This window comes from Cucurbita pepo, chromosome LG15, assembly GCF_002806865.2.
Source record: "Cucurbita pepo subsp. pepo cultivar mu-cu-16 chromosome LG15, ASM280686v2, whole genome shotgun sequence".
Lineage (NCBI taxonomy): Eukaryota > Viridiplantae > Streptophyta > Magnoliopsida > Cucurbitales > Cucurbitaceae > Cucurbita > Cucurbita pepo.
Window position 1 is genome coordinate 7,807,612 of NC_036652.1, and position 24,393 is coordinate 7,832,004.

At 38.8% G+C, this 24,393-nt stretch overlaps 10 protein-coding genes and 1 non-coding gene across 11 annotated transcripts in view; 6 read left to right on the forward strand and 5 right to left on the reverse strand.

The window, feature by feature from the left end:
* Positions 1 to 1,344, forward strand: part of LOC111811845 (zinc finger CCCH domain-containing protein 13-like) — a 5,758-nt gene extending 4,414 nt beyond the window's left edge. The window contains exons 9-11 of the mRNA XM_023698889.1: positions 98 to 291; positions 585 to 782; positions 1,070 to 1,344. Coding sequence (XP_023554657.1) covers positions 98 to 291; positions 585 to 782; positions 1,070 to 1,141 — 464 coding nt within the window. The 3' untranslated portion in view covers positions 1,142 to 1,344. The remainder of the gene's footprint in view (positions 1 to 97; positions 292 to 584; positions 783 to 1,069) is intronic.
* Positions 1,345 to 2,755: 1,411 nt separating this feature from the next.
* Positions 2,756 to 3,163, reverse strand: LOC111776446 (B-box domain protein 30-like). The gene has a single exon (XM_023655879.1). It carries the CDS (start codon positions 3,161 to 3,163, stop codon positions 2,756 to 2,758), a length of 408 nt encoding a protein of 135 aa, XP_023511647.1.
* Positions 3,164 to 4,447: 1,284 nt separating this feature from the next.
* Positions 4,448 to 7,255, forward strand: LOC111811692. The gene is made up of 4 exons (XM_023698688.1): positions 4,448 to 5,317; positions 5,509 to 6,039; positions 6,147 to 6,373; positions 6,957 to 7,255. Exons 1-3 carry the CDS (start codon positions 4,499 to 4,501, stop codon positions 6,255 to 6,257), a joined length of 1,461 nt encoding a protein of 486 aa, XP_023554456.1. The 5' UTR covers positions 4,448 to 4,498; the 3' UTR covers positions 6,258 to 6,373; positions 6,957 to 7,255.
* Positions 7,256 to 8,613: 1,358 nt separating this feature from the next.
* On the forward strand, positions 8,614 to 9,466 carry LOC111811787 (cysteine-rich repeat secretory protein 38-like). Its single transcript, XM_023698816.1, has one exon. It carries the CDS (start codon positions 8,638 to 8,640, stop codon positions 9,400 to 9,402), a length of 765 nt encoding a protein of 254 aa, XP_023554584.1. The 5' UTR covers positions 8,614 to 8,637; the 3' UTR covers positions 9,403 to 9,466.
* A 1,002-nt stretch (positions 9,467 to 10,468) lies between these two features.
* LOC111811791 (cysteine-rich repeat secretory protein 38-like) lies at positions 10,469 to 11,316 on the forward strand. Its single transcript, XM_023698823.1, has one exon. It carries the CDS (start codon positions 10,473 to 10,475, stop codon positions 11,220 to 11,222), a length of 750 nt encoding a protein of 249 aa, XP_023554591.1. The 5' UTR covers positions 10,469 to 10,472; the 3' UTR covers positions 11,223 to 11,316.
* Positions 11,317 to 13,935: 2,619 nt separating this feature from the next.
* LOC111811792 (cysteine-rich repeat secretory protein 38-like) lies at positions 13,936 to 14,827 on the forward strand. The gene has a single exon (XM_023698824.1). The coding sequence runs from the start codon at positions 13,944 to 13,946 to the stop codon at positions 14,691 to 14,693; it is 750 nt and encodes a 249-aa protein (XP_023554592.1). The 5' UTR covers positions 13,936 to 13,943; the 3' UTR covers positions 14,694 to 14,827.
* A 1,672-nt stretch (positions 14,828 to 16,499) lies between these two features.
* On the reverse strand, positions 16,500 to 17,093 carry LOC111776447 (vegetative cell wall protein gp1-like). Its single transcript, XM_023655881.1, has one exon. The coding sequence runs from the start codon at positions 17,091 to 17,093 to the stop codon at positions 16,500 to 16,502; it is 594 nt and encodes a 197-aa protein (XP_023511649.1).
* Positions 17,094 to 18,086: 993 nt separating this feature from the next.
* LOC111811656 (putative pentatricopeptide repeat-containing protein At3g11460, mitochondrial) lies at positions 18,087 to 20,468 on the reverse strand. The gene has a single exon (XM_023698636.1). The coding sequence runs from the start codon at positions 20,370 to 20,372 to the stop codon at positions 18,210 to 18,212; it is 2,163 nt and encodes a 720-aa protein (XP_023554404.1). The 5' UTR covers positions 20,373 to 20,468; the 3' UTR covers positions 18,087 to 18,209.
* A 105-nt stretch (positions 20,469 to 20,573) lies between these two features.
* Positions 20,574 to 20,646, reverse strand: TRNAA-AGC. Its single transcript has one exon. It is a non-coding gene; the product is annotated as a tRNA-Ala (tRNA).
* A 225-nt stretch (positions 20,647 to 20,871) lies between these two features.
* On the forward strand, positions 20,872 to 22,371 carry LOC111811720 (STOREKEEPER protein-like). Its single transcript, XM_023698735.1, has one exon. The coding sequence runs from the start codon at positions 20,892 to 20,894 to the stop codon at positions 22,098 to 22,100; it is 1,209 nt and encodes a 402-aa protein (XP_023554503.1). The 5' UTR covers positions 20,872 to 20,891; the 3' UTR covers positions 22,101 to 22,371.
* A 766-nt stretch (positions 22,372 to 23,137) lies between these two features.
* On the reverse strand, positions 23,138 to 24,345 carry LOC111811757 (transcription factor bHLH117-like). The gene has a single exon (XM_023698783.1). It carries the CDS (start codon positions 24,303 to 24,305, stop codon positions 23,346 to 23,348), a length of 960 nt encoding a protein of 319 aa, XP_023554551.1. The 5' UTR covers positions 24,306 to 24,345; the 3' UTR covers positions 23,138 to 23,345.
* Positions 24,346 to 24,393: the final 48 nt, after the last annotated feature.

Genomic DNA, 24,393 nt, shown 5'->3' on the forward strand with positions numbered 1-24,393 from the left:
GGGGGGGGTTAAGGTGGGCCGTGATAATTTTTAATTAATATTGTTCTTCATGCTGGAGTTTTCCCTTCATACTTATTGTGTGTGCATTCTACATTAGCTGATTTACACAAAGGAAGTAAAGAGGCAGTGGGAAGATTGAGAAGGATCTCTCGGTGGAATGCCCATCCTGCTAAATCGATGTATAGCAAAATTGAGGCAGTTCGCAATGAAAACAATGATTATATACCTAAAGCAAATGAAAGCAGGCAGAAGAGGGGAAAGGCATCTAATAGTGTTTCTACTGCAGACAAGGTGACTTCGATAGTTTTTCTATTCAATTTTATTTGTTTGTTCAATTTACTATGTGCTGCGCTTGGATGTCTGATTACTTGTGACATATGGAGTACAAAGCCTATAGGTTATGGTAGCTTGAAGTGTGCTACTATCTGTTTGATTGTTCTTTCATAGTTTTTTAACATCGTTGCTTTCTAGACCTAGGATAACATCCCCCCTCCTCTCTGTCGTGCAATGTCAATTTGAAACCTTTCGTACATTGTAAATTCTATTGTTTGTTCATGCACCTAATTTTCAACTAAGATTCGCAGGTTAGGAGTCTAGATGCAGGTGTTGTAGTGCCATTAACCAGCATGGCTGCCCATGCGGTTAATGAGGAAGTTGATATTGAATTGGAAGTTAACAATGAAGTGAGCGATCGGAGGGAAAGTACTAAGGAGGCTGCGTCGGGCAGTGTGCCTCTCCTGCCCCCTCCGCCATCTCCAATCCATGAAATCTACCATTCAAGGGTTAGCAAGTTCTCAAAATTTCACTCCTCTTCAGTTTTGTCTTGCAAAATTGTCGATTACTTAAGAAAGTTCACCTTTCATTTTTCTCGTTCAATCTATAGATATAGTTGAAACTTTTCTACTCCCCAAATCAAATCAAATTTCTTTCGTGAACATGAAAAAGTTCGAACCAAAAAAACATAGAAAGCCATTAGTCTTATTAAATATGGTTTTGTTTCTTTCAAAAAAGAACAATAATACCTTGTCACCTCTTGCTTATAGCATCTAACGTGGGATTTGGATTGCAGTATGAGGGTGAAGATCAAAATATAGACGTGGAGGTGGTTGATGATGAAAGCGCGGGGTTGGACGATGCTTAACTTTGGATCCTGCTGCTTTAGAGGTTAGAACAATTGTTAGACCTTAGTCTAGTAAAATTGGTTTCGTGGAGTTCGCAGGATGGGGTTTTTATGGGTTATTGTAAACTCGTTTGTAATTTCCAGTTTTGTTTGCATATCAGATATCGGCGACCTCCCTCCATTTTACTTTTTTATGGCAGATTTTGATTGTCATTTTCATATTACCTAGACAATTTAAAATGTATAGACCTATTAGATGCAATATTAAAATTTTATAGATCTATAAGACAATTAAAAAAAATTCATGAACTATTAAAACTAAAGGTGTGATTTAACTTCTAATATTATTTTGATCTCAATAAGCTGAATTAGGTTTCAATATTAAAAGGTGTGATTTAACTTCTAATATTATTTTGATTTCAATAAGCTGAATTAGGTTTCAATATTAAAATTGGACTAAAACTTTTTGTTTATCTTTGCTTTCTCACAATTTCTTTACAATCATCTTCATTTTTTTTTTCAGGAGATAACAAAGAAAAGAAGCATTCAGGGTAATAAGTTTAATTTTCAAGAAGTCAAAAAATAAAATAGTTACTAGTAAATTATATGGAACATTGTGCTAGTTGAGAAGTGATCATTGTACTAGTTTGGAAGTGATCTGAGGATCTGTGTCAATATGCCAATAATGTTCTAGGTGAGATCAGGTATTAAAAGAAGCACTTGAAATAACCGTGAAACATAGTTTATCTAGCTTCTCTTTGATGCTATCGAGTGCTCACCAATACCGTAGGATGTCATCGAGCTTTATTACGCATTTAGGTGCACTAACAAAGAATCCGTTCTTGGGTCATTTCTACTTGCTGAGAGGCCCTTCAGGCATCTATTCATCTAGACATCATTGAGGTATTGTGACACTTGCATTCTAGACTTGTCCATGGAACATACTATCTCAAAGTATGGCCGACATGACAACCTCTCAAAAAGACAGAATGTCAAATACCCTTTTGTCCCATTGTCGCTATCTTTAGATTTTCATCGTCATTTGAGATACTCCTTTTGTAACGTTTGCCCACGTTAAGTTCCACAGTTCCACACAGGTGTCATAGAGTGGCATCTTAATACAAAGCCACTTAAGGTGCTCCTTTTGTAACATTTGTTAAGTTCTACCAGGTGTCGTACTATGCATGGTGTCATACTATGCATCACATCATGACCCAAGATGGTGTGCCTACCCTAATATACATTTATGACATTTAGAATAAATTCATGCACATCAAACATGGTGAGGGCTCGTGTAGCGTTCATTTGAACTCTAATTGACACGAAACCTCGGAAGCTTTCATCTTTCACTAAGCTTGACACTTCAACACTTTTCTCTTTTGGCCGGTGAGTTAGACACGCATATGTCAATATACTTGCTTGATGTTTGTTGGCTCGGTGGGCATCTCAACCCACTCTAGTATGGTACTTGTGAATAAACGATATTGTACAAGTGCATGAAGGGTTCTAAAGGTAAATATCTCCCAATATATATATACATACATACATATATTTGTAAAGATAGAGTACAGTGTAAATAAAGGAAATATGAGATTCCAAAAAACAAAATCCTAAACTAAAGAAATGAAGAAGAGATTAAAGAAAGAGACAAGGAGTTTTCAGAAGTTGGGAGGAATTTTGATCATAATCATCTGAACCACAGTGGTAATTTTGGAAATTCCTCTCCATCGATGAACTGCTCACAATACTCGGAAGCACAACCTCCATCGACGCTCCCAACACATACCTCCGCGTCGCCCTCTGGCACGTGTTGCACAGCAGGCACCGTACGTGTCGCAGCGCCAAGAAATTCGCGCTATGAACCATTTTGTCGCACTTTTGGCACAGATACGCCTCGTCCGCTTGGCAATACAGCGACGCCCTCGAACCGCAGAGCTCGCACGGTTCTGGATCGCCTCCACCGCCCTTCGCCCTTGCCATCTCGGTAGTCCGCCGCCGCTGGACGGTGGCTTGGGTATCTTCCTGTCCTACTCCTTTGCACATCTGTCCTCCTTTCTTTGTTCTTTCTTGGAAGCTAATTCGATTGAGGGTAGCGAATTACATATAAATAGAAGATTTTAGAAGAGGAAAAGAAGAAAAAGAAAGATTCATGATTGGAATCAATCACGCTGGTTTTATTATTTAGATGAATGATAAATGTTTCTAATTAATAAAGTTGGATTTAATGTAATAATTGAGTTTTTTTGTTATTGTTTTTCTTCTTGAAAACTATTATTCAAATTTTTTAATTAATTAATTAATTTAGTTTTTTTTTCCACCCATTAGTTTTTAGGTTAAATTATAAAAAAAAGAATCCTGTCAATTTGTCATATACGTGTTGGCATAACTAATAAAAAAATTCAACGACATAAATGAAAATTTTTAAAATTAAAAAAAAAATTACGGTTCTTTTGATAATAATTTTATGTTTATTTTCTCCCAAATTATGTATTCTAATTTTCATATTGTCTTAGCTAAATTTCTTTTAAAAAAAGTTTGAAAAGTTTAGAAGATTACTATTTTTAAAAAAACGACAAAAAATGAAATAATAAACTATAATCTTTTAGAATTGAAATAAATAAATAAATAAATCAATAAGACAATATTTAAAAATTACTTTTGGACGGTGGATAATGTCCCAAAATTTGTATGGCTAAAAATGAAAGGTGCCGCCTTTGTGACACAATCAGATTGAGTGAGTGGAATTAAAAGCTCTAGAATTTAGGATGATTTTTTTTTATAATATAAATGTTTTTTTATGGTAGTTCCACGTGACACGCTTGTGACGTGTTCGTATTGAAATGTGTTACTATTATAAAGCGGGCCCTGTGTCTTTATTAAGACTCAAGATTATTGCCACGTGTATGTACACGTGGCAAACACGTTGTCCTATTCATGTTTAAATCATACGCCTGTCTTATCTCAATCATCACTATAAAATTGTTTTGAATAGAAATGCGAATAAAACTGAAAAAAAAAAAAGTGAAATATAAAGGAAAATGATAAATGTACGATTCAGCCTGGCCCAAAAAGTCACAGTGAGCCCAATAGGCCATAAAGTTACTGTGAGCCCAGTAGGCCCATAATAAAATGATAAATGTATGATTCAGCCGGCCCAAAAAGTGGCGGTGAGCCCAATAGGCCCATAAGGAAAATGATAAATGTATGCTTCAGCCCGGCCCATAAGTCACAGTGAGCCCAGTAGGCCCAAAATTGTAGTGGGCCTCCACCGTCGATATATAAGCAAGAACAGTAGCAGGGAAAGAGATTCGTTTCTGTGTCATTAGTTATCTTTTCTGGAAACTTCTCGACGTTCTTTAATATCATTTTCAGTTTCAAATGTTGCAGAAAAAGAAGTACAAGCAAACCGCTGCTTTTCGCCATAGACTCACTTCTCTCTTTCCCAGAATGCCCCTCAGGCTCCTCAAGACCCCGAGTCTATCCACCGCCAAAACCGTCCTCCTCCTCCTCTCCGCCGCCTTCATCATCTACACTCTCTTCTTCAACTCCTCGCCCCACGCGCCGTCGCTCTTATGCTCTCGTTCTACTCTCTCTCCCACTACACGCCGCCACATTCTCTTTGCCATCGCTACTTCTTCTCTGTCCTGGTCTCGCCGCAAGCCCTATGTTCGTCTCTGGTACCAGCGTAATTCGACGCGTGCTTTCGCCTTTGTTGATCGCATTGCGCCTGATTTCGCCTTTGCCGATTCTTCCGTTCCGCCGGTGATTGTTTCGAACGACACCTCTAGGTTTCCGTACACCTTCCGTGGAGGTCTCCGATCGGCGATCAGAGTGGCGCGAGTGGTTAAGGAAATTGTTGAACTGAATGAGCCGGATGTGCGGTGGTATGTGTTTGGGGATGACGATACTTTGTTCTTTGTGGATAATCTGGTCAAGACGTTGGGGAAATATGACCATGAGCGGTGGTATTATATTGGGAGCAATTCGGAGAGTTATGGACAGAATTTGAAAAACTCGTTCGATATGGCGTTTGGTGGCGGAGGCTTTGCGATCAGCCATTCGCTGGCTAGGGTTTTGGCTGGGGTTTTGGACTCGTGCTTGACCAGATACGGGCATTTGTATGGAAGTGATGCTAGAATATGGTCCTGCTTGGTGGAGCTTGGAGTTGGCTTAACACACGAACCTGGATTTCATCAGGTAAGATATTTGAGTATTTTATCGCATTCATTTGGTGAAATTTCTCAAATGACATCATTTTATCAAAATCTGTATCATTTGGTGAAATTTCATTCTTTCAACCAGCTTTACTGGAATTGGGGCAAACGATCTAGAACACAATTAGGTTGGCTGCCAATTTATTGCTTATTTGCTTTGCGTATTTCCCTTAGGTCGATATGCGGGGAAATCTGTTTGGATTGCTATCTGCACATGCATTGTCACCGATAGTTTCACTACATCATTTGGATGCCACGGATCCGATATTCCCAGACATGAATAATTCTCAGGCCGTGCATCATCTCTTTGAAGCAGTGAATGTGGATCCTGGCAGGATTTTCCAGCAAATTGTGTGCTATGATCGTTCTCATTCATTGACTATTTCCGTATCGTGGGGATTTGCTATTCAGGTCTTTGAAGGCAATCAGCTTCTCCCCGACCTACTTTCACTGCAAAGAACTTTTATGCCATGGAGGAGGGCTGCTACCGTTGATGCAAATCGATACATGTTTAATACGAGAGGCTACCCTAAAGATCCTTGTAAAAGAAATATCTTCTATATGCAGAATTTAAGATCTAGTAAAAATAATGCCTTGACTAACTATACTAGGAAGATGGTCACTGATTGTCCAGCGTCTGGTGCAATGAAGAACCTAAAACAGATTCGAGTTTTCTCCCAGAAGTTGGAACTTGATGTGGAAGAGGTTTTCTAACCGTCTTTAACTGGTTTTGTTTTGATCATATCTTATAATTGCAATCTTCATAATTGCCCTTATGGTTTAATTTCGTACTGAAATTTCCCCTGTTTCAGATGAAGGCCCCACGTAGACAATGCTGTGATGTCATTTCTTCTTCCAAGGAATCGATGCTTCTTGAAGTCAGACAATGTGGAGTTGAGGAATTAATATCTATGTATTCCTAACAATTTTTGTTAGTTTGGTTGGGAAGGACAGAGTTATATAAAATTTCACCAATGGTTTCTTCAGCAGTTTAAAGCCATGTGAACTTTGTTGTGCAGCCCTGCCTTCTTAATTTAAGGTAATTTTGCGTTTTTGTTACTATGTGTTGATTGAAACATATCAGTAATGTTAATTTCAGGAACAAGAACTTCTACGCATTGACGTGCTAATTTGACCCTTGTTTTTTTAACGTTCGGAGTGTGAATGCTCTTTTGAGGTGTGTTCTTGTGGGATCTGTGTAAATATGTCTATTGATATGAATTTCTCTGCAGATGTTGGAAATTACTTTCTTCTGAACTTTGATTTATACAATTATTTATCCATTCTATTCCTTCATTTCACCTAATGACACTGCCTGACAAAACAAGCTAGGAAATCTGTATGTTCAATTCTCTATTTGTTTGAACTCTCAAGGATTTAGTCATTCTATTCCTTGAATTCATTTAATGCACTGCCTAGCAATACTAGATAGGAGTTCTGTATGATGAATCTGTACTCTTAAGAAAGGGAGACAGTTACTCCACTACTCCATTTGACCTCGTTTGACTCGTAGTCGAAATGTGTTGACATTGTATACTTGAACTTAATTTTCAATATAGTTTTCTGAAAAGCTTGGGTGGTTTTGTGTGTCTTCTAACAGATTTTGTGTCTTGTAATCCCAGGCAAGGGAGAAAGTAATAGGAGGGGGGAGATATACGTAAAAAGAACACAGTTTGGAGTTCCTTCTGGTTTTTTTGAATTGGCAGCAGAGGTTGGTCATCTTCTGAGGTACAAGTTTTCATTTTCTGTTTAACAGGTTGGCTGATGTTTTGGATGAAGATGTTTTCTGGTTAGCCATGTAAATATTTCTCCTGTTTAGCCCCTTTTTTAACCATCAATAAGAATGTATAATAATGCGCCATTTTCAACGCTGAAGCACATCAACATAACTTATGCTAGAAGAGATTCTGATCTTTTTCTGTTTCTTCTCTCTTTTTTCTGTATTTTGTATTTTTAGAAACTGCCGTTCATAGAAATTCATTAGAATAAACTATATAATAAAATGATTTAGATAAAGAAGAGTGCATGAATTTTATGAATTAATGGGGCTGCTTGTGCATATATACCTTGAATTAGGCATACCAACATTAAACCCACTACATTATGAGACTAATCAACATTATACAACTTGAGATTTTGATTGCTTGTTCCTCAATTAAGAACAATGTTTATAAATATAAAAATTTCTCATTTTGGATGAGTTCAAAATAGATCGACAGATCCATATTTCCACCATATCCTTTGCTTGAAAAGTAAGAAATAGTCGGATTGGGATTAATTTAAGTTTTAAGAGAATAATACTCTTTCAAATTTCTCAACTTTTGCTCTAGATTAACAGTTCTTTTACCCAAGTCTTTCATCTTTCGTTGAGTTGATTAAATCAATCTTATGGTTGGTTGAGTCAGGTTTGATAGGTGCAAAATATCATTTGAAATTATATAAACTTCACTTTATATTTTTTCAATATATCATATCATTTATTTTGAGCCTAATGGACTTTATCCTTGATAGACCAATATTTATAATGAGTATATTCTTATAAATTGATTTTGGATATAATTGTATAAATGTTTAATCAAGTTTGGTTCTTAATGTTCGTAATAGTTTGTAATAGTTTATAAGTTGTACAAAATATGTAATAGGTTGGAGCCTTAGAAATGAGACGAATTTAATAATGTTTTTACAGCCGTATCGAGATGAAATGTTAATTCTTAATTTTTTCAAACTTTTTCTAGAATGTTTGACTCCACTTATTGTCGTGGTCTGCACTATTCTCCTTTTGTCTCTTCGTTCTTCCTCCTCTCCCACTCTCCTCCTCCAATCTAAAATCGGGAACCTTGTTCCAGATCGAGAGAGAAAAACATGTCGGAAGATGTTTATATAAGTTTCTATCATTAATATAGAAAAATCTTAACCTCATTTTTTTTGAAATTTTATCACTTTTATTACATGTGTTAGTTTATTAAACATCGATAACTTTGTTTAACGATACTTTTTAAAATTTAAGGTGGAATAATATTCAATAAAATTGACAGTTTAGAAAAAAAATGAATATATATTAGTATAATTTGGTTATGAAAATGAAAATGATAGTAGTGACTTAGAAAAAAGTATGCCCTATAATTGTTCAATCTCATTCTAACACACCCAATTAATTCCTAAAGTCAACAATTTCAGCTATATATATATATATTAGAATTATATTAAAATGACTTTTGAGGTAAAAAAACTCTATAAATAGTGGATAATTCAGGACACAAATACCAAGCCAAACCACTCACCATTTTCCTTCCTTTTCAAACAATGAGGCATTCAAAATCAAGCATTTCCATTACCCTCCTCCTATGCCTCTTTCTCCTCTCCCCACAAGCATTTGCCGATTCAAACGCTGTCACTGACAGTGCATTTCTCTTCCATACATGTTCCATCCTCGAAAATTACACAGCCAATACCCCTTATGCTTCCAACTTGAAACAAGCCTTCTATCAATTGGCCTCAAACGCCCCTCCCTCCGGCTTCGGCCTCAGCTCCATCGGCGACGACATACAGAGCCAAGTCAACGCGTTGGCTCTATGCCGCGGCGACATCTCGCCCGCCAATTGCAAAGCCTGCATCGACACGGCGAGTAACGAGATTCAACAACGATGCCCAAATGGCAAGGGTGCATCCATATGGTATGACTTTTGTCTGCTGAAATACTCCAACACCAAATTCTTTGGGAAAATTGATAATGGGGTAAGGCTATACATGTGGAATGTTCAAAAGGCAGAAAACCCAGCAACGTTTAATGAACAAGTCAAGAACTTGCTGAGTGGTTTGGTTGAAAGAGTGGAAGCCACGCCCAAGTTGTATGTGATTGGAGAACAGGGGATTGAAGGGCCTTCGAACAAGTTGTATGGATTGGTCCAATGCACAAGAGACCTGTCTGGCGCCGCTTGCAAGAAGTGCCTTAGTGACGCTGTTGCTGAGCTTCCCAATTGCTGTGATGCTAAGATTGGTGGAAGAGTGATTGGTGGGAGCTGTAACTTCAGATATGAAATTTACCCCATCGTTGATGACCAGAAATAAATTTAAAATATCTCCTAAGCTAAATAATTTAATATATGGAATAAAAACTCATGATTTAAGGTCACATGCTTCTCTATCTCTATGTGGATTTGTTGGAATGCGTTTAAGTCACGATCCTAATAAAATAGAGTTATCAAGTCGATTAATTTCTCTATGATGGGTACGTGCATTTTGAAATCTCTCTATTTTATCACTTCCATACATGTGGACAAGAGAGATTACAATACTTGGTTGGGGAGGTTCGATGACTACTTAATCTCCATATAGTACATCTTGAAGTCATTCATATCTGACAGGCTTAGACATGACTTCACTTAATGATCATGCAAACAAAAAATACAATAGAAAAAAACAAATAAAGACTTCGACATTGTATAGACATGCAGCTACGAGCAACAGACTTTAGATAAGCATAACTGTGATACTATAGAGCGCATGAGATTCCATTCAAAAAGTTGTTCTCTATCGTTGGTATATAAGTGAGAGACAATATATTTATATTACGAGGTTTTTTGAAAAATCCAAAAAGTAAAATCTATATTAAAAGAAAAATATTAAATTAACAATTTTTTTAATCATTATAAAAATTAATGGGTAGTGATATTTTTCAATTTCCTTCTAGAAGGTTGACTCCACGTTCTCTTAGATTGATTGGAATCAGAACATGTGGCCAGAGTATCATCTTGAAGTAGCAAAATAATAATAATAATAATAATAATAATAAATAAAAGTTAGGTTTTATTTTCGAAAATTAAACATTTTAATTAAAGATAAAAGTTTTAACATTTATGATTTTAAGCTACTAGAAATATTATAATCTAATTAACGATACAAAAATATTCATCAAAATTATGACTAATCAAAGTCAACAATTTCGACACCATTTTTGACCAAATACAACATTCGTTGACCAAATAGTTTTATTATTTCATATATTTATATATTTAGTTGACCAAATAATGAATCTTTCACTACTTTCAATTTGGACTGCGGTAATCCAATTTTTCTTTTCATATTAAAAAGAAAATAAATATTATATATAATGGATAATAGCTCAAACCTCTCAAACCATGAAGCAATCAACACCAACCATCTTTCTCGCCCTCTTTCTCGTTCTTCCCTTAGCCTTTGGCGATGACATCGTCACTGACAGTGCATTTCTCTTCCATATATGCTCAAGCTTCGACAATTACACAGCCCACACCCCCTATGCTTCTAACTTAAACCAAGCCTTGGATCAATTGGCCTCCAACGCCCCTCCCTCCGGCTTCGGCCTCAGCTCCGTTGGCAAGGGCGATTTACAAAACCAAGTCAACGGGTTGGCTCTATGTCGTGGCGATGTCTCGTCCGCCGATTGTACGAATTGCATCGCCACGGCGAGCCAAGAGATTCGTGAACGATGCCCTTATAGAAAAGGAGCTGCCATTTGGTATGATTTTTGTGGGTTGAAATATTCTAACACTAAATTCTTTGGGAAGATAGATAATAGGAACACGTTTTATATGTGGAATCTAGAAGAAAGAGATGATCCGGCGCCGTTTAATGAACAAGTCAAGAGATTGTTGACTAGTTTGTCTGAAAAAGTTGAAGCTACCAAGAATTTGTATGTGATTGGCGATGTGGAGATAAAGCCATCGGAGAAGTTGTATGGATTGGTTCAATGCACTAGAGACCTACCGAGTGGTGGTTGTAAGAAGTGTCTTGACATTGCCATTGGTGAGCTTCCAAGTTGTTGTGATGCTAAAATTGGTGGAAGAGTGGTTGGTGGAAGCTGTAATTTTAGATATGAACTTTACCCAATTGTTGATGCCCAAAAATAAGTTAAAGAGTTCATTACAAACTTGATGTTAAAGATAATGTATCGCTCTATATGATATATATGATAGTGTTATATGCAATATTTTCGATTGAGAACTATAAGATTTATAGTATATTAAGACAAAACTTAATTGTGGGTGTAAATCGTATTTGTAAGAGTCTCACTCAATTGATGCGATTGAATTGATTTTATCGGATTTGAAGATGATCTTAGTCGTTGTGGATGATGATGTTGATGATACAAACTGTGAGACTTCACGTTGGTTGGATTGAGAAACAAAGCATACTTTATAAGAGTGTGGGAAACCTCTCTGTAATAGACATGTTTTAAATCTTTGAGGGTAAGCCCTCGAAGGGAAAGTTCCAAAAAGACAATATTTGCTAGCGGTGGGCTTAAGATGTCATAGATGGTATCAGAGCCAGGTTTCTGATAGTGGGCCAACGAAGATGCTGGGCTATCTTATAAGGGTGTGGAAATCTTTACATAACAGACGTGTTTTAAACCCTTGAGTATGGACTACCTTGGGAGGGTGTGGAAACCTCTTCCTAACAAACGCATTTTAAAACCTTGAGCGAAGGAAGCCCTTGAAGGGAAATCCCAAAGAGGACAATATAGGCTAGTCGTGGGCTTGGGTAACCTTGAGCCAAGAAGCCTTCAGCGGAAAGTCCATTGAAGGGAAATCTCAAAGAGGACAATACAGGCTAGTCGTGGGCTTGGGTAACCTTGAGCCAAGAAGCCTTCAGCGGAAAGTCCATTGAAGGGAAATCTCAAAGAGGACAATACAGGCTAGTCGTGGGCTTGGGTAACCTTGAGCCAAGAAGCCTTCAGCGGAAAGTCCATTGAAGGGAAATCTCAAAGAGGACAATACAGGCTAGTCGTGGGCTTGGGTAACCTTGAGCCAAGAAGCCTTCAACAGAAAGTCCAAAGAAGACAATATCTGTTAGTCGTGGACTTGAACTGTTTCACAAACATAAAATTAGTGATTGCATATAAAATAGAGACGGGTTCTAACCAACATCAACTATTGAGTTGATGAGGTTGCTATCAAAATATAGACATTTGATCATGGACTGATATGATATGAGGATGGCATAGTTAAATTGATGAAGATCCAACGACATTCTAGTAATATTTTTTCATATAAATTTAAATTTGAAGTATGAACTTTCCGATCGAAGGTACCATGTTTTAAGTAATTAGGTTAAACTTGATTGCATAAAATATATAGTTAGAAAGAAAAATCTTTATTAACATTATTACAACTTGATAATATGGGGTAATTAATATCCAATTGTACTAAAATTATATTCATTAATGAAAGTGCAATTCATCTAAGTCTCCATTAAATTTCTCCATCCACTTATAATCCAATATTCATTGTGCTCCATATCCATCTTTAATAAATTCAGTGAAAAAGTCATATACGTAAATATAGTGCACACCATACTAAATCCATTCAAAATTATTATATTAATTAAGCTAATTAAGTGTATCATCCATTAATCCATATACATATTATTTATTTAATATACTAAATTCTCCTTAATCATATACATATATGTTAGTGCAATCAAAGTGGGGCTTATCCATATATCATTACGCTACATTCTTAAATTAGTGGACCAATATTTATATATATATATAGTACACATGATAGAGGAAGAATTAAGAGTTTTACGGAGATATGGTAATTTGATGTCCCACGTTGGTGTGGAAACCTTTCCCTAGCAGACGCGTTTTAAAGCCTTGAGGGGAAGCCCGAAAGGAAAACCCCAAAGAAAACAATATCTTCTAGCGGTGGATCTGGGTCGTTACAAATGGTACTAGAGCCAGACATTGGACGATGTGCCAGCCTTCTCGCTGTTTTCTAAAGGAGGGTAGACACGAGGCGGTGTGCCAGTAAGGACGCTGGGTCCCAAAGGGGGGTGGATTTGGGGGATATGTCAAACTTCTCGATGTTCCCTAAAGGGGGTAGACACGAGGCGGTGTGCCAGTAAGAACGCTAGGCCCCAAAGGGGGGTGGATTTGGGGGCAGTCCCACGTCGATTGGAGGAAGGAAAGAGTGTCAGCGAGGACGATGGGCCCTGAAGGGGGGTGAATTGTGATGTTAGACGCGTTTTAAAGTCTTGAGGGAAAGCCCGAAAGGAAAAGTCCAAAGAGGACAATATCTGCTTGCAGTGGATCTGAGTCGTTACAGGTAAATTTGTGAACAACATCTTGTGGATTTGAGATTTTAGCACGTTTGCTTCTTTTCAAGATTTTAAAATGTGTCTACTGTGAAGAGGGTTGTGTCTAGACCCTCTTCTGATCAATTTATAATAGCCCAAATATTGTCTTGTATCGTTTAGTGATGGGCTCTTATACCATTTGTAACAGCTCAAACCCACCGTTAGTAGATATTGTTCATTTTGTCCCGTATTGCCGTCAGCCTCACGGTTTTAAAATGCATCTACTAGGAGGAGACTTTCATACGTTTGTTTCGTTCTCCTCTCCAATCGACATGAAATCTAACTATTTATTTAGGTCATTACGGATTAGCATGGAATAAACAACGTCTTAAAATCTAATTCTTTTGAAAAGGTAGTAACACTTTTTCAATTTATTACTAAGCCTATAATATAATCCAAACCTATAATTATTTTTTAAGGATTAATATCTCCTATGACAACTCCCCCTCTATTTATATCAAATTTCAAAACATAATAATCATCCATTTCAAAGCATGAGCGGATCAAAGCCATATCTTCCTATTCTCCTCCTATTTCTTGCCACCATAGGCAATACCATAACCACAACCAATGGCGGATATCTCTACCATACATGTTCAAGCTCCGACAACTACACAATCAATAGTCTCTATGCTTCCAACTTAAAACAAGCTCTCGATAGATTGACCAATAGTGCTCCACCCTCTGGCTTCGGCCTTAGCTCAACTGGAGGCAAAGATTTAACAAACCAAGTCAATGGCTTGGCTCTATGTCGGGGGGACGCCTCGCCCGCCGATTGCAAGAACTGTGTTGCGACGGCCGGACAAGACATCCAACAGCGATGTCCTTATAAGAGAGGGGCGGCCATATGGTATGATTCATGCCTTTTGAAATACTCCAATGCCAAATTCTTTGGGAAGAATCAAAATGGGGGATTTAGATTCTACTTGAGGAATGTCAGAGATGCGGATGATCCGACGTCGTTTGGGGAACAAGTTAAGAACTTGCTCAGTGGGTTGTCTGAAAAGGTTAAGACGTCGAGGAATTTGTATGCGATTGGAGAGTTGGAGATTGGGGGGTCCAAGAAGGTGTATGGGTTGGTTCAGTGTACGAGAGATCTGTGGACTGCGGATTGCAAGAAGTGCCTTGATGATGCCATTGCTGAACTGCCTTATTGCTGTGCTAATGGAGCTAAAGTTGGTGGAAGAGTGGTCGGTGGGAGCTGCAACTTTAGATATGAAACTTACCCCTTCTTTACTGCCTAAAACTGGAACAACTTGTAATTTCTGAGCTATGTTTTCGTCAATCACTCCATATTCTACATGTTTATGTATGGCTCAACATATCGAACATAAGGGCTGAGTTCATAATTTCATCATGATATTGATGAAATATTAATCAAAGTATTGAGTTAACTTATAAGTACCATCTTTCAAGTGTGTGTTTATTTAGTTTATAAATTTTCAAAAGAAGCTTTTAGTTTTGTTTAAATATACTCCACTACTCAGTGATAATATAACGATCTAGACCCACCGCTAGCAGATATCATCCTTTTTGGGCTTTCCCTTACAGGCTTCCCTTCTTCCCCTCAAGGCTTTAAAACGCGTCTACTAGAGGAAGGTTTTCACACCCTTATAAAGGGTGTTTTGTTCTCCTGTCCAACTAATGTGGGCCCGAAACGGGGTGGATTGTGATGTCTCACATTGGTTGGGGAAGAGAACAAAACATCCTTTACAAGGGTGTGGAGATCTTCCCCTACTAAATGCGTTTTAAAGCCTTGAGGGGAAGACCGAAAGAGAAAACCTAAAGGGAACAATATCTACTAGCGGTGGATCTGAGTCGTTATAAATGGTATCAAAGCTAGACATTGGATGATGTGTCAGCCTTCTCGCTGTTCCCCGAAGGGGGTAGACACGAAGCGGTGTGCTAGTAAAGACGCTGGGCCCAAAGAGGGTGGATTTGGTGGCGGTCCCACATCAATTGGAGAAAGGAACGAGTACCAAGTATGCTGGGCTCCGAGGGGGTGGATTGTGGATCGTCCTCCAATCACTCAAGTGTCCAACCTAATCAAGAACCCGCAGAAGCCGACCGGATTTCGGTGACCGGACACCGATCCTCGTGCATGACATGAATTACAACACCGCAGCAGTATAGAAATTCCAAACCTTATTATAATGTTTACAGTTGGCAGAGTACCACGCAACGTGCCCTCCAAATTTAACCCTTGTCCTTTAGCTTATAGGGTATCTACCCAAAATGCAAGGGTCAATAGCCTTCAAAACTTTTTTGTGGCCACCCACCCTACAACCACCGGTTTAAGACAAAGTTTCGCAGTTAAACACAAAGGCCTCAGCCGCTTGATGGAAGATCAGTTGCTTCTACCCATAGGTTTCAATCCGACCCTTAAAGACATTATCTTAAAAAGAAAAAAAAAAAAAAGAAACTGTCTTGAAGGCATGCGAGGATGTTGCTGCGAAAATTCTGCAGATATGAACATGGGACTCTGCTAAAATCTGTACTTTGCGTAAAGAAGCTAAAAAGAAAGCTTCGTGTTCCTCGGAGACACCAAATTTGTCTGAAAATGGCTCAGTTCAGATATTCTAAAGGAAAATTTCAACAACAATTATACAAACAAAACATCAACAATTATGCAGATCCACTTCAAAACCCGAGTATCCGTTCGACCCATTTCCGACATTTTAGGTTTTTTAGCTGAAAAGAAATGGCTTTTATGAGGAGGATTAGCGAGATTTGGACTGATAATGTCATTGGGAGTAGTGTAGACACTGTAGACGACAATGGTCAAAGAAGGAACTGTGAAACTGATACACTAAAAAGAAACGAAAAAGAAAAGGAATCACGGCTGATTCCACTGCTTTTTCTGTGAAAATTCAGTAAAATGGAACTGAAAATCCGTCATGAAAAAGCAGGTAACACCTGAAGATTGGATCGACCCATCACTCGAATCTAATACAACTCACATTTCATCCTCATTCTCTACAAACCTATCTAAGAATTCAAGACAATTTTCTTTTTGAAAGTAATGAGCTTAATCAATGAATAAATCGACCTCAGAACTTCTTATTGGTCTTACGAATCGACGATCGTAGCTGAACATGCATTGGACCTGGACTCACTGGCGTCGTACTGGGTGGAGTTAATGGTGGCGACGCTTCGGTTTCTGGGGGAGGTGGAGATTGAGATGCTGGCAGCAGCGGCGGCGGCGGTGGTAAGGGATTCGGGATGGTATCAGGCGGAGGTGGGGAAGTCGGAATAACGTCAGGCGGAGGTGGGGTAGTCGGAATAACGTCAGGCGGAGGCGGAGAAGCCGGAGTAGCGTCAGATGGAGGTGGAAAAGCCGGAGTAGCGTCAGATGGAGGAGGAAAAGCCGGAATCGGATTTTGAGGTGGTGGGTTGGGATTGGAATCTGGTGGGTTTGGTGGGTTCTGCGGTTGATTGGAAGCCGAGATGGGGGCGGCGCCGCCGGGAGTGGCGGAATTGGGATTGGGAAAGACAACCGGAGGGGAAAAACAGGAGTTGCCGGAGCACTTGTGGGATTTTTGGAGGCCATGACGCATAAATCCAAAGCCAAGAACTAGACCAAGAACCACCAAAACGGTAACAATGAAGATGAAGATCTTAGTAGCTTTGCCAACATAACACATTTTCGATTATCCAGAGTTCCAAATTCAGATTCCGATAAACACACAGCTTCACAAGAAAAAGATTTGGGGTTTGATTCTTTTTCGTCTTTTTCTCATGGCGGGTGAAGAAGATGAGCAAAATGAGAGAGATAGGGAGTAAGGGAGTGGAGTGGACTGGGCTACTCACAGAGTTGTAGCTTGAAAGGGCATCGGACCCACGTGAAGACCAATGAATCCGTCACCGTTCCTTTTCACTTTTAACCTTTGGCAAGTGAATGACAGGTAATATTTTTACATTTTTACAGTCCGTACATGGATCTAAGAGATGGATAGTTTTAATGTAATTAATAAAAGTTAAGCAGGCAGACCCAAAAGCTAAATTTCAATCTCAGAGGATTGGTGAGCAATGGCGGTGAGCAATAAAAGTTAAGCAGGCAGACCCAATAGGTGGAAGTGGGGCACTAATGATATATGGAAAATTCGGTTAAAAAATGAAAAGAGATTTTGTTTTGTTATTAAGTACCTGTTACCTGTTGAAAAGACATCAAGAATCGAGCCAACCAAGCATGTCTGCCAAGTCATTCCTCTTTGAGATAGGAGTTAACCTCATAAATGTGGCTCTCAGTTAGCTGAACTCTGCATCACAGATTTTGACTGTTTGTAAATAAACATAAATTCTTCCAAGCTGCCACTATCCGTAAAAACCTGTCTCAGCAACAGGACAACCAATCAAGCATAAACTTACACATCGTCTTCCTCATCTTTTATCAATCAAGGAATTATTAGCCAAAAGTGGACCTGAGGAACTAGTTCAGCAGATAAGTATAAAACAGATTAAGAACGAGATCAACTCTATTGGTATGAGGTCTCTTGGAGAAGTCCAAAATAAATCTACGAGAGTTTAAGTTTAAAGTGGACAATATCATACTATTGTGAAGAGTGGTGAGTCCTAACAATTATCATGGTATGAAGAAACTGATACTCAGTAAAACCTATCTCTCTACCCACGTGATACTAAATATAATCATCTTCATATTTAATTGCTAACTATAAACGATTGCTGAACAGTTAGCATATAAGAAATGCCATACCTGTTGTTATTGAATAAATTTGACATGAAACAAAGTTACACAGTAATTACCAAAAATCCCCACAAGAACAAATGCCATCGATAAAATGGTGAAACCTGTGGTTATCACGCATGACGATTTCTCGATCCATGAGTTTCGATATTAATTTCGTTACCGTGTGGCAATCTGCACATACTCGAAGATTCTTAGTAATCCTAATTTTGGTCCCTGGAGGGGTATTTAGAAGAGCAAAAGCAATTGCCAATCGCTCACTATGATCCCAAAGCATCTTCTCCTTTTGTTCTTCACTGACATCATATAAAATTGAACTAGTATCGGGCTTGTGCCCTTTCTCCTTGAGTCGCCAACTTATGTCCTTCAGTTTAGCATATATATCTTTTGTTTGTTGGTGTGACTTGTCTCCAACAAAGAACATATGAACCTGGCTATCAAGCTCAATTAAGCTGTACCCCGCTGGTTTCTTCAATCCATAATTCCTCATTGTAGTTCTCACTTTTTCCACAGCAGTCCATTGTTTCATAGCAGCATAAATATTGGAAAGACAGATGTAGCTACTAACCCTTGTTGGATTCGTTCTGAAAATATTTTGAGCTGAAATCTCTGCCAACACGACGTTTCGATGAAGCCTACAAGCAGAAAGGAGTGCAGCCCATATATCAGCGGATGGTTCGACTTCCATACGCTTTACCAGTTCGTATGCTTCATTCAGTAGCCCTGCTCTGCCAAGAAGATCTACCAAACATAAGTAATGAGCAGGTCCCGGTCTGATATCATACTTAATGGTCATTTCATTGAAAATCGTTTTGCCCTCATCAACCAAGCCTGAATGGCTACATGCTGATAGAACAGAAGTTAGAACACCCTCATCTGGACTAATGCCATTTGCTGTCATTTCATTGAAAACGGATATAGCCTCTTTTCCCCTCCCATGAATTCCATAAGCTGCAATCATAGCACTCCAAGCAACCATATTCTTCTGAGTCATCTCACAAAAGACGTGGTAAGAGCAAGATAATTCTCCACACTTAGCATACATGTCTATAAGGGCAGTTCCTAAAAAGGAATTTAAGAAAATCCCTATCTTAGTCAGATATGAATGGACTGACTTCCCAAATTGCAGGGCTGTAATCTTTTCACAAGCACCTAGGACAGCCACGAGAGTTATCTCATCCGGAGCTGCTGTTTCTTCGATTAGCATTTGACAGAAAAGTCTTAAACTTTCAAAAGCATCTCCACTTCGTTGATAGCATGAAATTATAGAATTCCATGATACAGTATCTTTAATTTTCAACTCCTCGAATAATTGCCTAGCAACAGCAATAGAGCTGCAATTTGAGTACATATCAATCAGCGAGTTCATCAGGAACTCATTCGAAGAAACATAATTATTGCGTATAGCATAACAATGGATCTCCTTCCCCTGCTTAATGGCAGCCAAATCAACACAAGCAGAGAGGAGTGCAAGCAAAGTAGTCCCATCTGCTTTCAACCCAGCCTTTCCCATTAGATAAAAAATCATTAAAGCTTCCATTGCATTGTTGTTCCTCACGTAACCCGAAATCAGAGTATTCCAAGAAGTTGTATCCCTGTCGGGCATTTTATCAAACACCTTCCTTGCAACATCCAAATTCCCAAACTTCAGGTACATTGCTAGAAGAGAATTGTTCACATAAATATCTGAATCCCACCCACAAACCTCCACATGAGTATGAATTTCCCTTCCCATTTCACTAAGACCCAGATCACCACACGCTTTTAGAACAAAAGGGAAAGTAAAATTGTCAACAATTCCTAATCTTAGCATTTTACGATACATAGCAAGGGCCTCGTAAGCAATAACACCACCAGAAGCATAACCTCTAATCATAAAATTCCACAGGAATGAATTTTTCAAAGCAACCCCATCGAATATCACTTGGGCTTCTATCATGCGACCACAAGCCGCATAAAATGCAGCAAGTTTGGAGCTGAGATAGGTATTGTTTTGAAGATTTCCAGATGTGAGCATACAGGCATGGAGTTTCCGGCCTTGTGCAATTGATTTGTTGTTGGTGAGTGATTGCAAAATGGCTCCACATTGTAGAGAAGTAAGTGGGAATCTCAGAGCGGACTTGGGATTGGTTACAGTATTTGTATGTAGAGATTTCTTGCAAATGCTTGCGTTATGAAGTAAGAATGATTTAAGAATAGCTGTGGCAATGGCAATCATGGGAAGAAACTAGAATTATAGGTTACCATTCACAAAACCTGGTTGAACACTATAATTCTAGTCACAACTAAAGATCATCTTCATATAAATATTGAGGATGAAAATCTTACCCTCATCAAGTTATAAGCCTGCGATGAGTGTAAAAAAATTAATAAATAAAAACTGGAAATAGAAAATATGAAAAAATATACAAAAAAAGAGTGGAGATGCGGGGTATCGATCCCCGTACCTCTCGCATGCTAAGCGAGCGCTCTACCATCTGAGCTACATCCCCATTTGAATAACATATGAAAATTACATAAATACCTTCCATATTTGTATTTATTTTTTGAATAAAATATGAAAATTATATACTTACCTTCCACGAATGGCGTATCCTTTTCCCTTTCGGAGTTTGCCGAATCAATGCCACGTCAGAAACCCCAATGTGTCAAAAACCCTACTCCAATACTATAAATTAAATTTCTGACGCCCTCTCCCTTATAAACCAAACCAACCTTTTTCTTCCCTTCTATTCCGATGGCACCAAAGCGGCTCGTCGAAGATCTTCCGTCCGCGCATGCCTTTTCAGATTCCGAAGAAGAATCCGATTATGAGACTCATGAAGAGGATCGGGAAATTGATAATCTAATGCAGAACTCCGAGGACGAAATCGATGAACACACCCACGAAGATGAAGAGGAAGAACAACAAGAAGAACAAGAACAAGCAATCCCCTCTCCTGTCATCCCTAGACGTGAAAATTCTCTCGAAAAGGATTCTGGGTTCGTCTCAGATTCCGATTCTGAGAAAACCCAATCCTCCCCAAGTGCTTCTGCTTTCACCATTAAACCGATTCTTCGGAAATTGGCCTGTGGGTCTTCTAAACCTAACAAGGATTCACACAAGTCGAGCATAGATTGTGCTACTGTGAAGCCACCTTTTAGTTCATGCTTAAAGCGCCCGATTGAGAATAACTTCCAAGGGAATGAGTCGAATAAGAAGAAGATGAAGAGGGTAATGAATGGCGAAGATATTGAAGAAGGGAAAAAGGTGTGTGGGTCCGGCATTAACAGGCTGTGGAGTGAGGATGATGAGATTTCGATACTACAGGGGATGATTGATTTTCAATCGGCAAAGGGGTCTGATCCTTATACCGATATGAGCCAATTTCTAGAGTTCATAAAGAAAAATCTAAGCGTTAATGTTTCGAAGAATCAATTGATCGATAAAGTGAGGAGGCTGAAGAAGAAGTACAAGAACAACTCGGAGAAGGGCAGGAATGGGGACGACCCTGTATTTTTGAAACAGCATGAGCACAATTCGTTTGTGCTGTCGAAGAAAATATGGGGCAATGAAGCAAAGAATAAGCCGAGGAAGCATAGTGTGAAAGCTAGCAATTCAGTGTCTATAAGCTCGCCGAGAGTGGATGTGGAAGCAGCAAAGAAAGAGACTGTGAACAATAATAATGTTGAGAGTAAGATTTTGGCAGAGGAGTTTCTATCAGAATATCCATGGCTGAAGGCTTCTTTCATGGTGGAGAATGGTAAGTTCTGTTCAGAAGGGCTAATGCGGCTTGTTAGGGAAAGAATGCCATCAATTGGGAGTGAAAAAGCGAAGGAATTGGATGACAAATGGAGGATGTTGGGAGAAAACGAACTGGAATTGTATGTGAAGAAGGTTGAATTAGTTAGGGAACAATGTAAACTAATATTGGATTCAATGGGGAAGGCAAAGAGAGGTTCCTAAGCCAATCAAGGTAACTAATAGACTCTCTTCGGGAAGTTTTTTTTTTTCTTTCTTTTTTCTTTTTTCTTTTTTCTTTTTTGGGTCTGAAATTCTTTGAACTATGAGCATTCTGGAGTGGTGCTTGTCCACAACATGGCAGAGAAATAGTTGCTTCTGTATTTTTCTGAGTTATAATATATAATAGGTGATATTCCTTTTTAGTGTTTCTACACATTTCCCTTTGTTTCTAAGATGGAAAATTCAAGAGAATGTTCATAATATTTGAGATATATTCTTTCAATTGTCCAGAATTTTATGATTTGATATAAACTTTACAAATGGTGTATCATCTCTGTAAGAAGATTTCAAGTCTTTGCTTATGAACTTTGAACTATCAGATGGCATCAATGTGTGTGTTAGGATACATTAACATGTAAATTCTATGTTGTTTTCAGGATTTCTTGCTTTTGGGGTTGGGTTTTCTTTTAGTTAGAACTTTGGTACAATTATTGCCTCTTCATGGACTTGGTGATGGATGATTTAAGAAATTACTAGTGGGGTTCTCAGACGTTCAAAACTCAAATGAATTGTTCTGATCATCATGGTCTATTCAGTCTATGGTGAAGCTTCAAGATCAGTATAACAAATATGTATATTATAATCTATCTGTAGTTTCTACAGTTCTTCAACATAAACATGCATTATTGAAGTATCAATTGAACCATGGATTGAAACGAGTTCCAATAGATAAAGGGCAAAGAAAGTTTGAAAACAAAATGCTGATCAAGATATACTTTCATAATTTGACCTCTACGTGTTATATTATTACTTGGGCAACAAAAAATACTCAGTCTGAGTGTTCAGTTGCGACAAAATTCTGACCACAAGGACAGTTTGTTTTCTGGGTGTTCTCACGAACTCACTCAGAATGGTAAAGCAATTAATGGTAGGCAGAAAATGGAGTGCTCTGAAATTTATCTGCATTCATTACTGAAAATTTTGTACCTCATTTTCATGATCACTAGGAGTCATAACACTAAGGTAGCTGTTCTTTTGTACTTTCACCTAAAAGCATTTTCGCAACATTCCAAATTGTGACTACAAAAATTGTTCCCAAAATACCAAAAATGGGGAATGGATAGTCTAATTTCTATCATGCTTTCTAATGACCTAAAACGCAAACACATAAAGAAATATTGTAGTACCGGACGCGCAGCCTTGCCGTTCCGTCGGTCTGAATCACGAACGGCGGAACTCGATCGGAAACTAGGGCTTGGGACGGAATGTCGACATTTGCTGCAGCAGAACTCGTTTCTCCGCGATCTTCTGGATAAGCCCCAACTGTTCTGCCGAGAAAACGCAACAACTCTGAGAACAAAGCATGGTCTGAGCCACCGGCGAGTTAACTAAAACTTGCAATAGTTGGTTTCGATTCAGCCTCTCCAATCCACCAAACATACCGGTGATGTAATGATTATTTGAATAACTAGAAATGGCCGATTCACGGGGCATGGATTGAAGCGCGAGGAGTTGTGCCTGAAGGAACTTGACGTACTTGCACGCTTCTTCAAGCATTGTAGCGATGTCCATTTTTTTGTCCCATGGCAGTAGTTTCTGCAAGCAACGCGTCTTGTCGCTCAATTTCTGACGACGCTGTCGAGCCAAAGCACTGCGAGGGATTTGAACAGCGGGAGACACAGCAGCAGAAGTGGTTAAATCCGGCGAGAGTTTGTACTCGTACGGCACAAAAAAGTTCTGGAAACCCTCACATGTTCGCACCATCGGCTCCACCATCTGCAACGGATTCATCACAGAATCGACTCGAGCACGCTTGTTAAACGACGACGAACATTGCTCCAAGGAACGGAGATCGGGCAAGTGAGGAAACGACGTCGAATCATGAAAAAGGAACGAGGATTCTTGAGTCTCCGTTTGTTCATACACACTCATCGGCTCAGATTTAGGCAACTTGAAGAAGGGACCATCGGAAGAGGCGGTACTTTCAGCGACGAAGTTAGAGCTTACCTGAGGATACAACGACGTCATACCGTCAGGAAAAGTAAGAGAATCGGCAACGTAGCATCCTCCGAACAGAGACGGCAACAATGTGTGGCTCTGGCTACCACCCGCGAGAAACGACTGGAGACTGACGCCAGAAAACATGGCGTCGAAGCAAGCATCATCCCAAACAGTGGAGGAAGCATCGTCGCCAGCAGAAGTCTCCATGAGCAAAGCAAAAAACAGAGAACAAGGGATTATATTTGTATTTGTTGTGTATATCTAGAGTCTGCAAATTAACGTAATGGCGTAATGG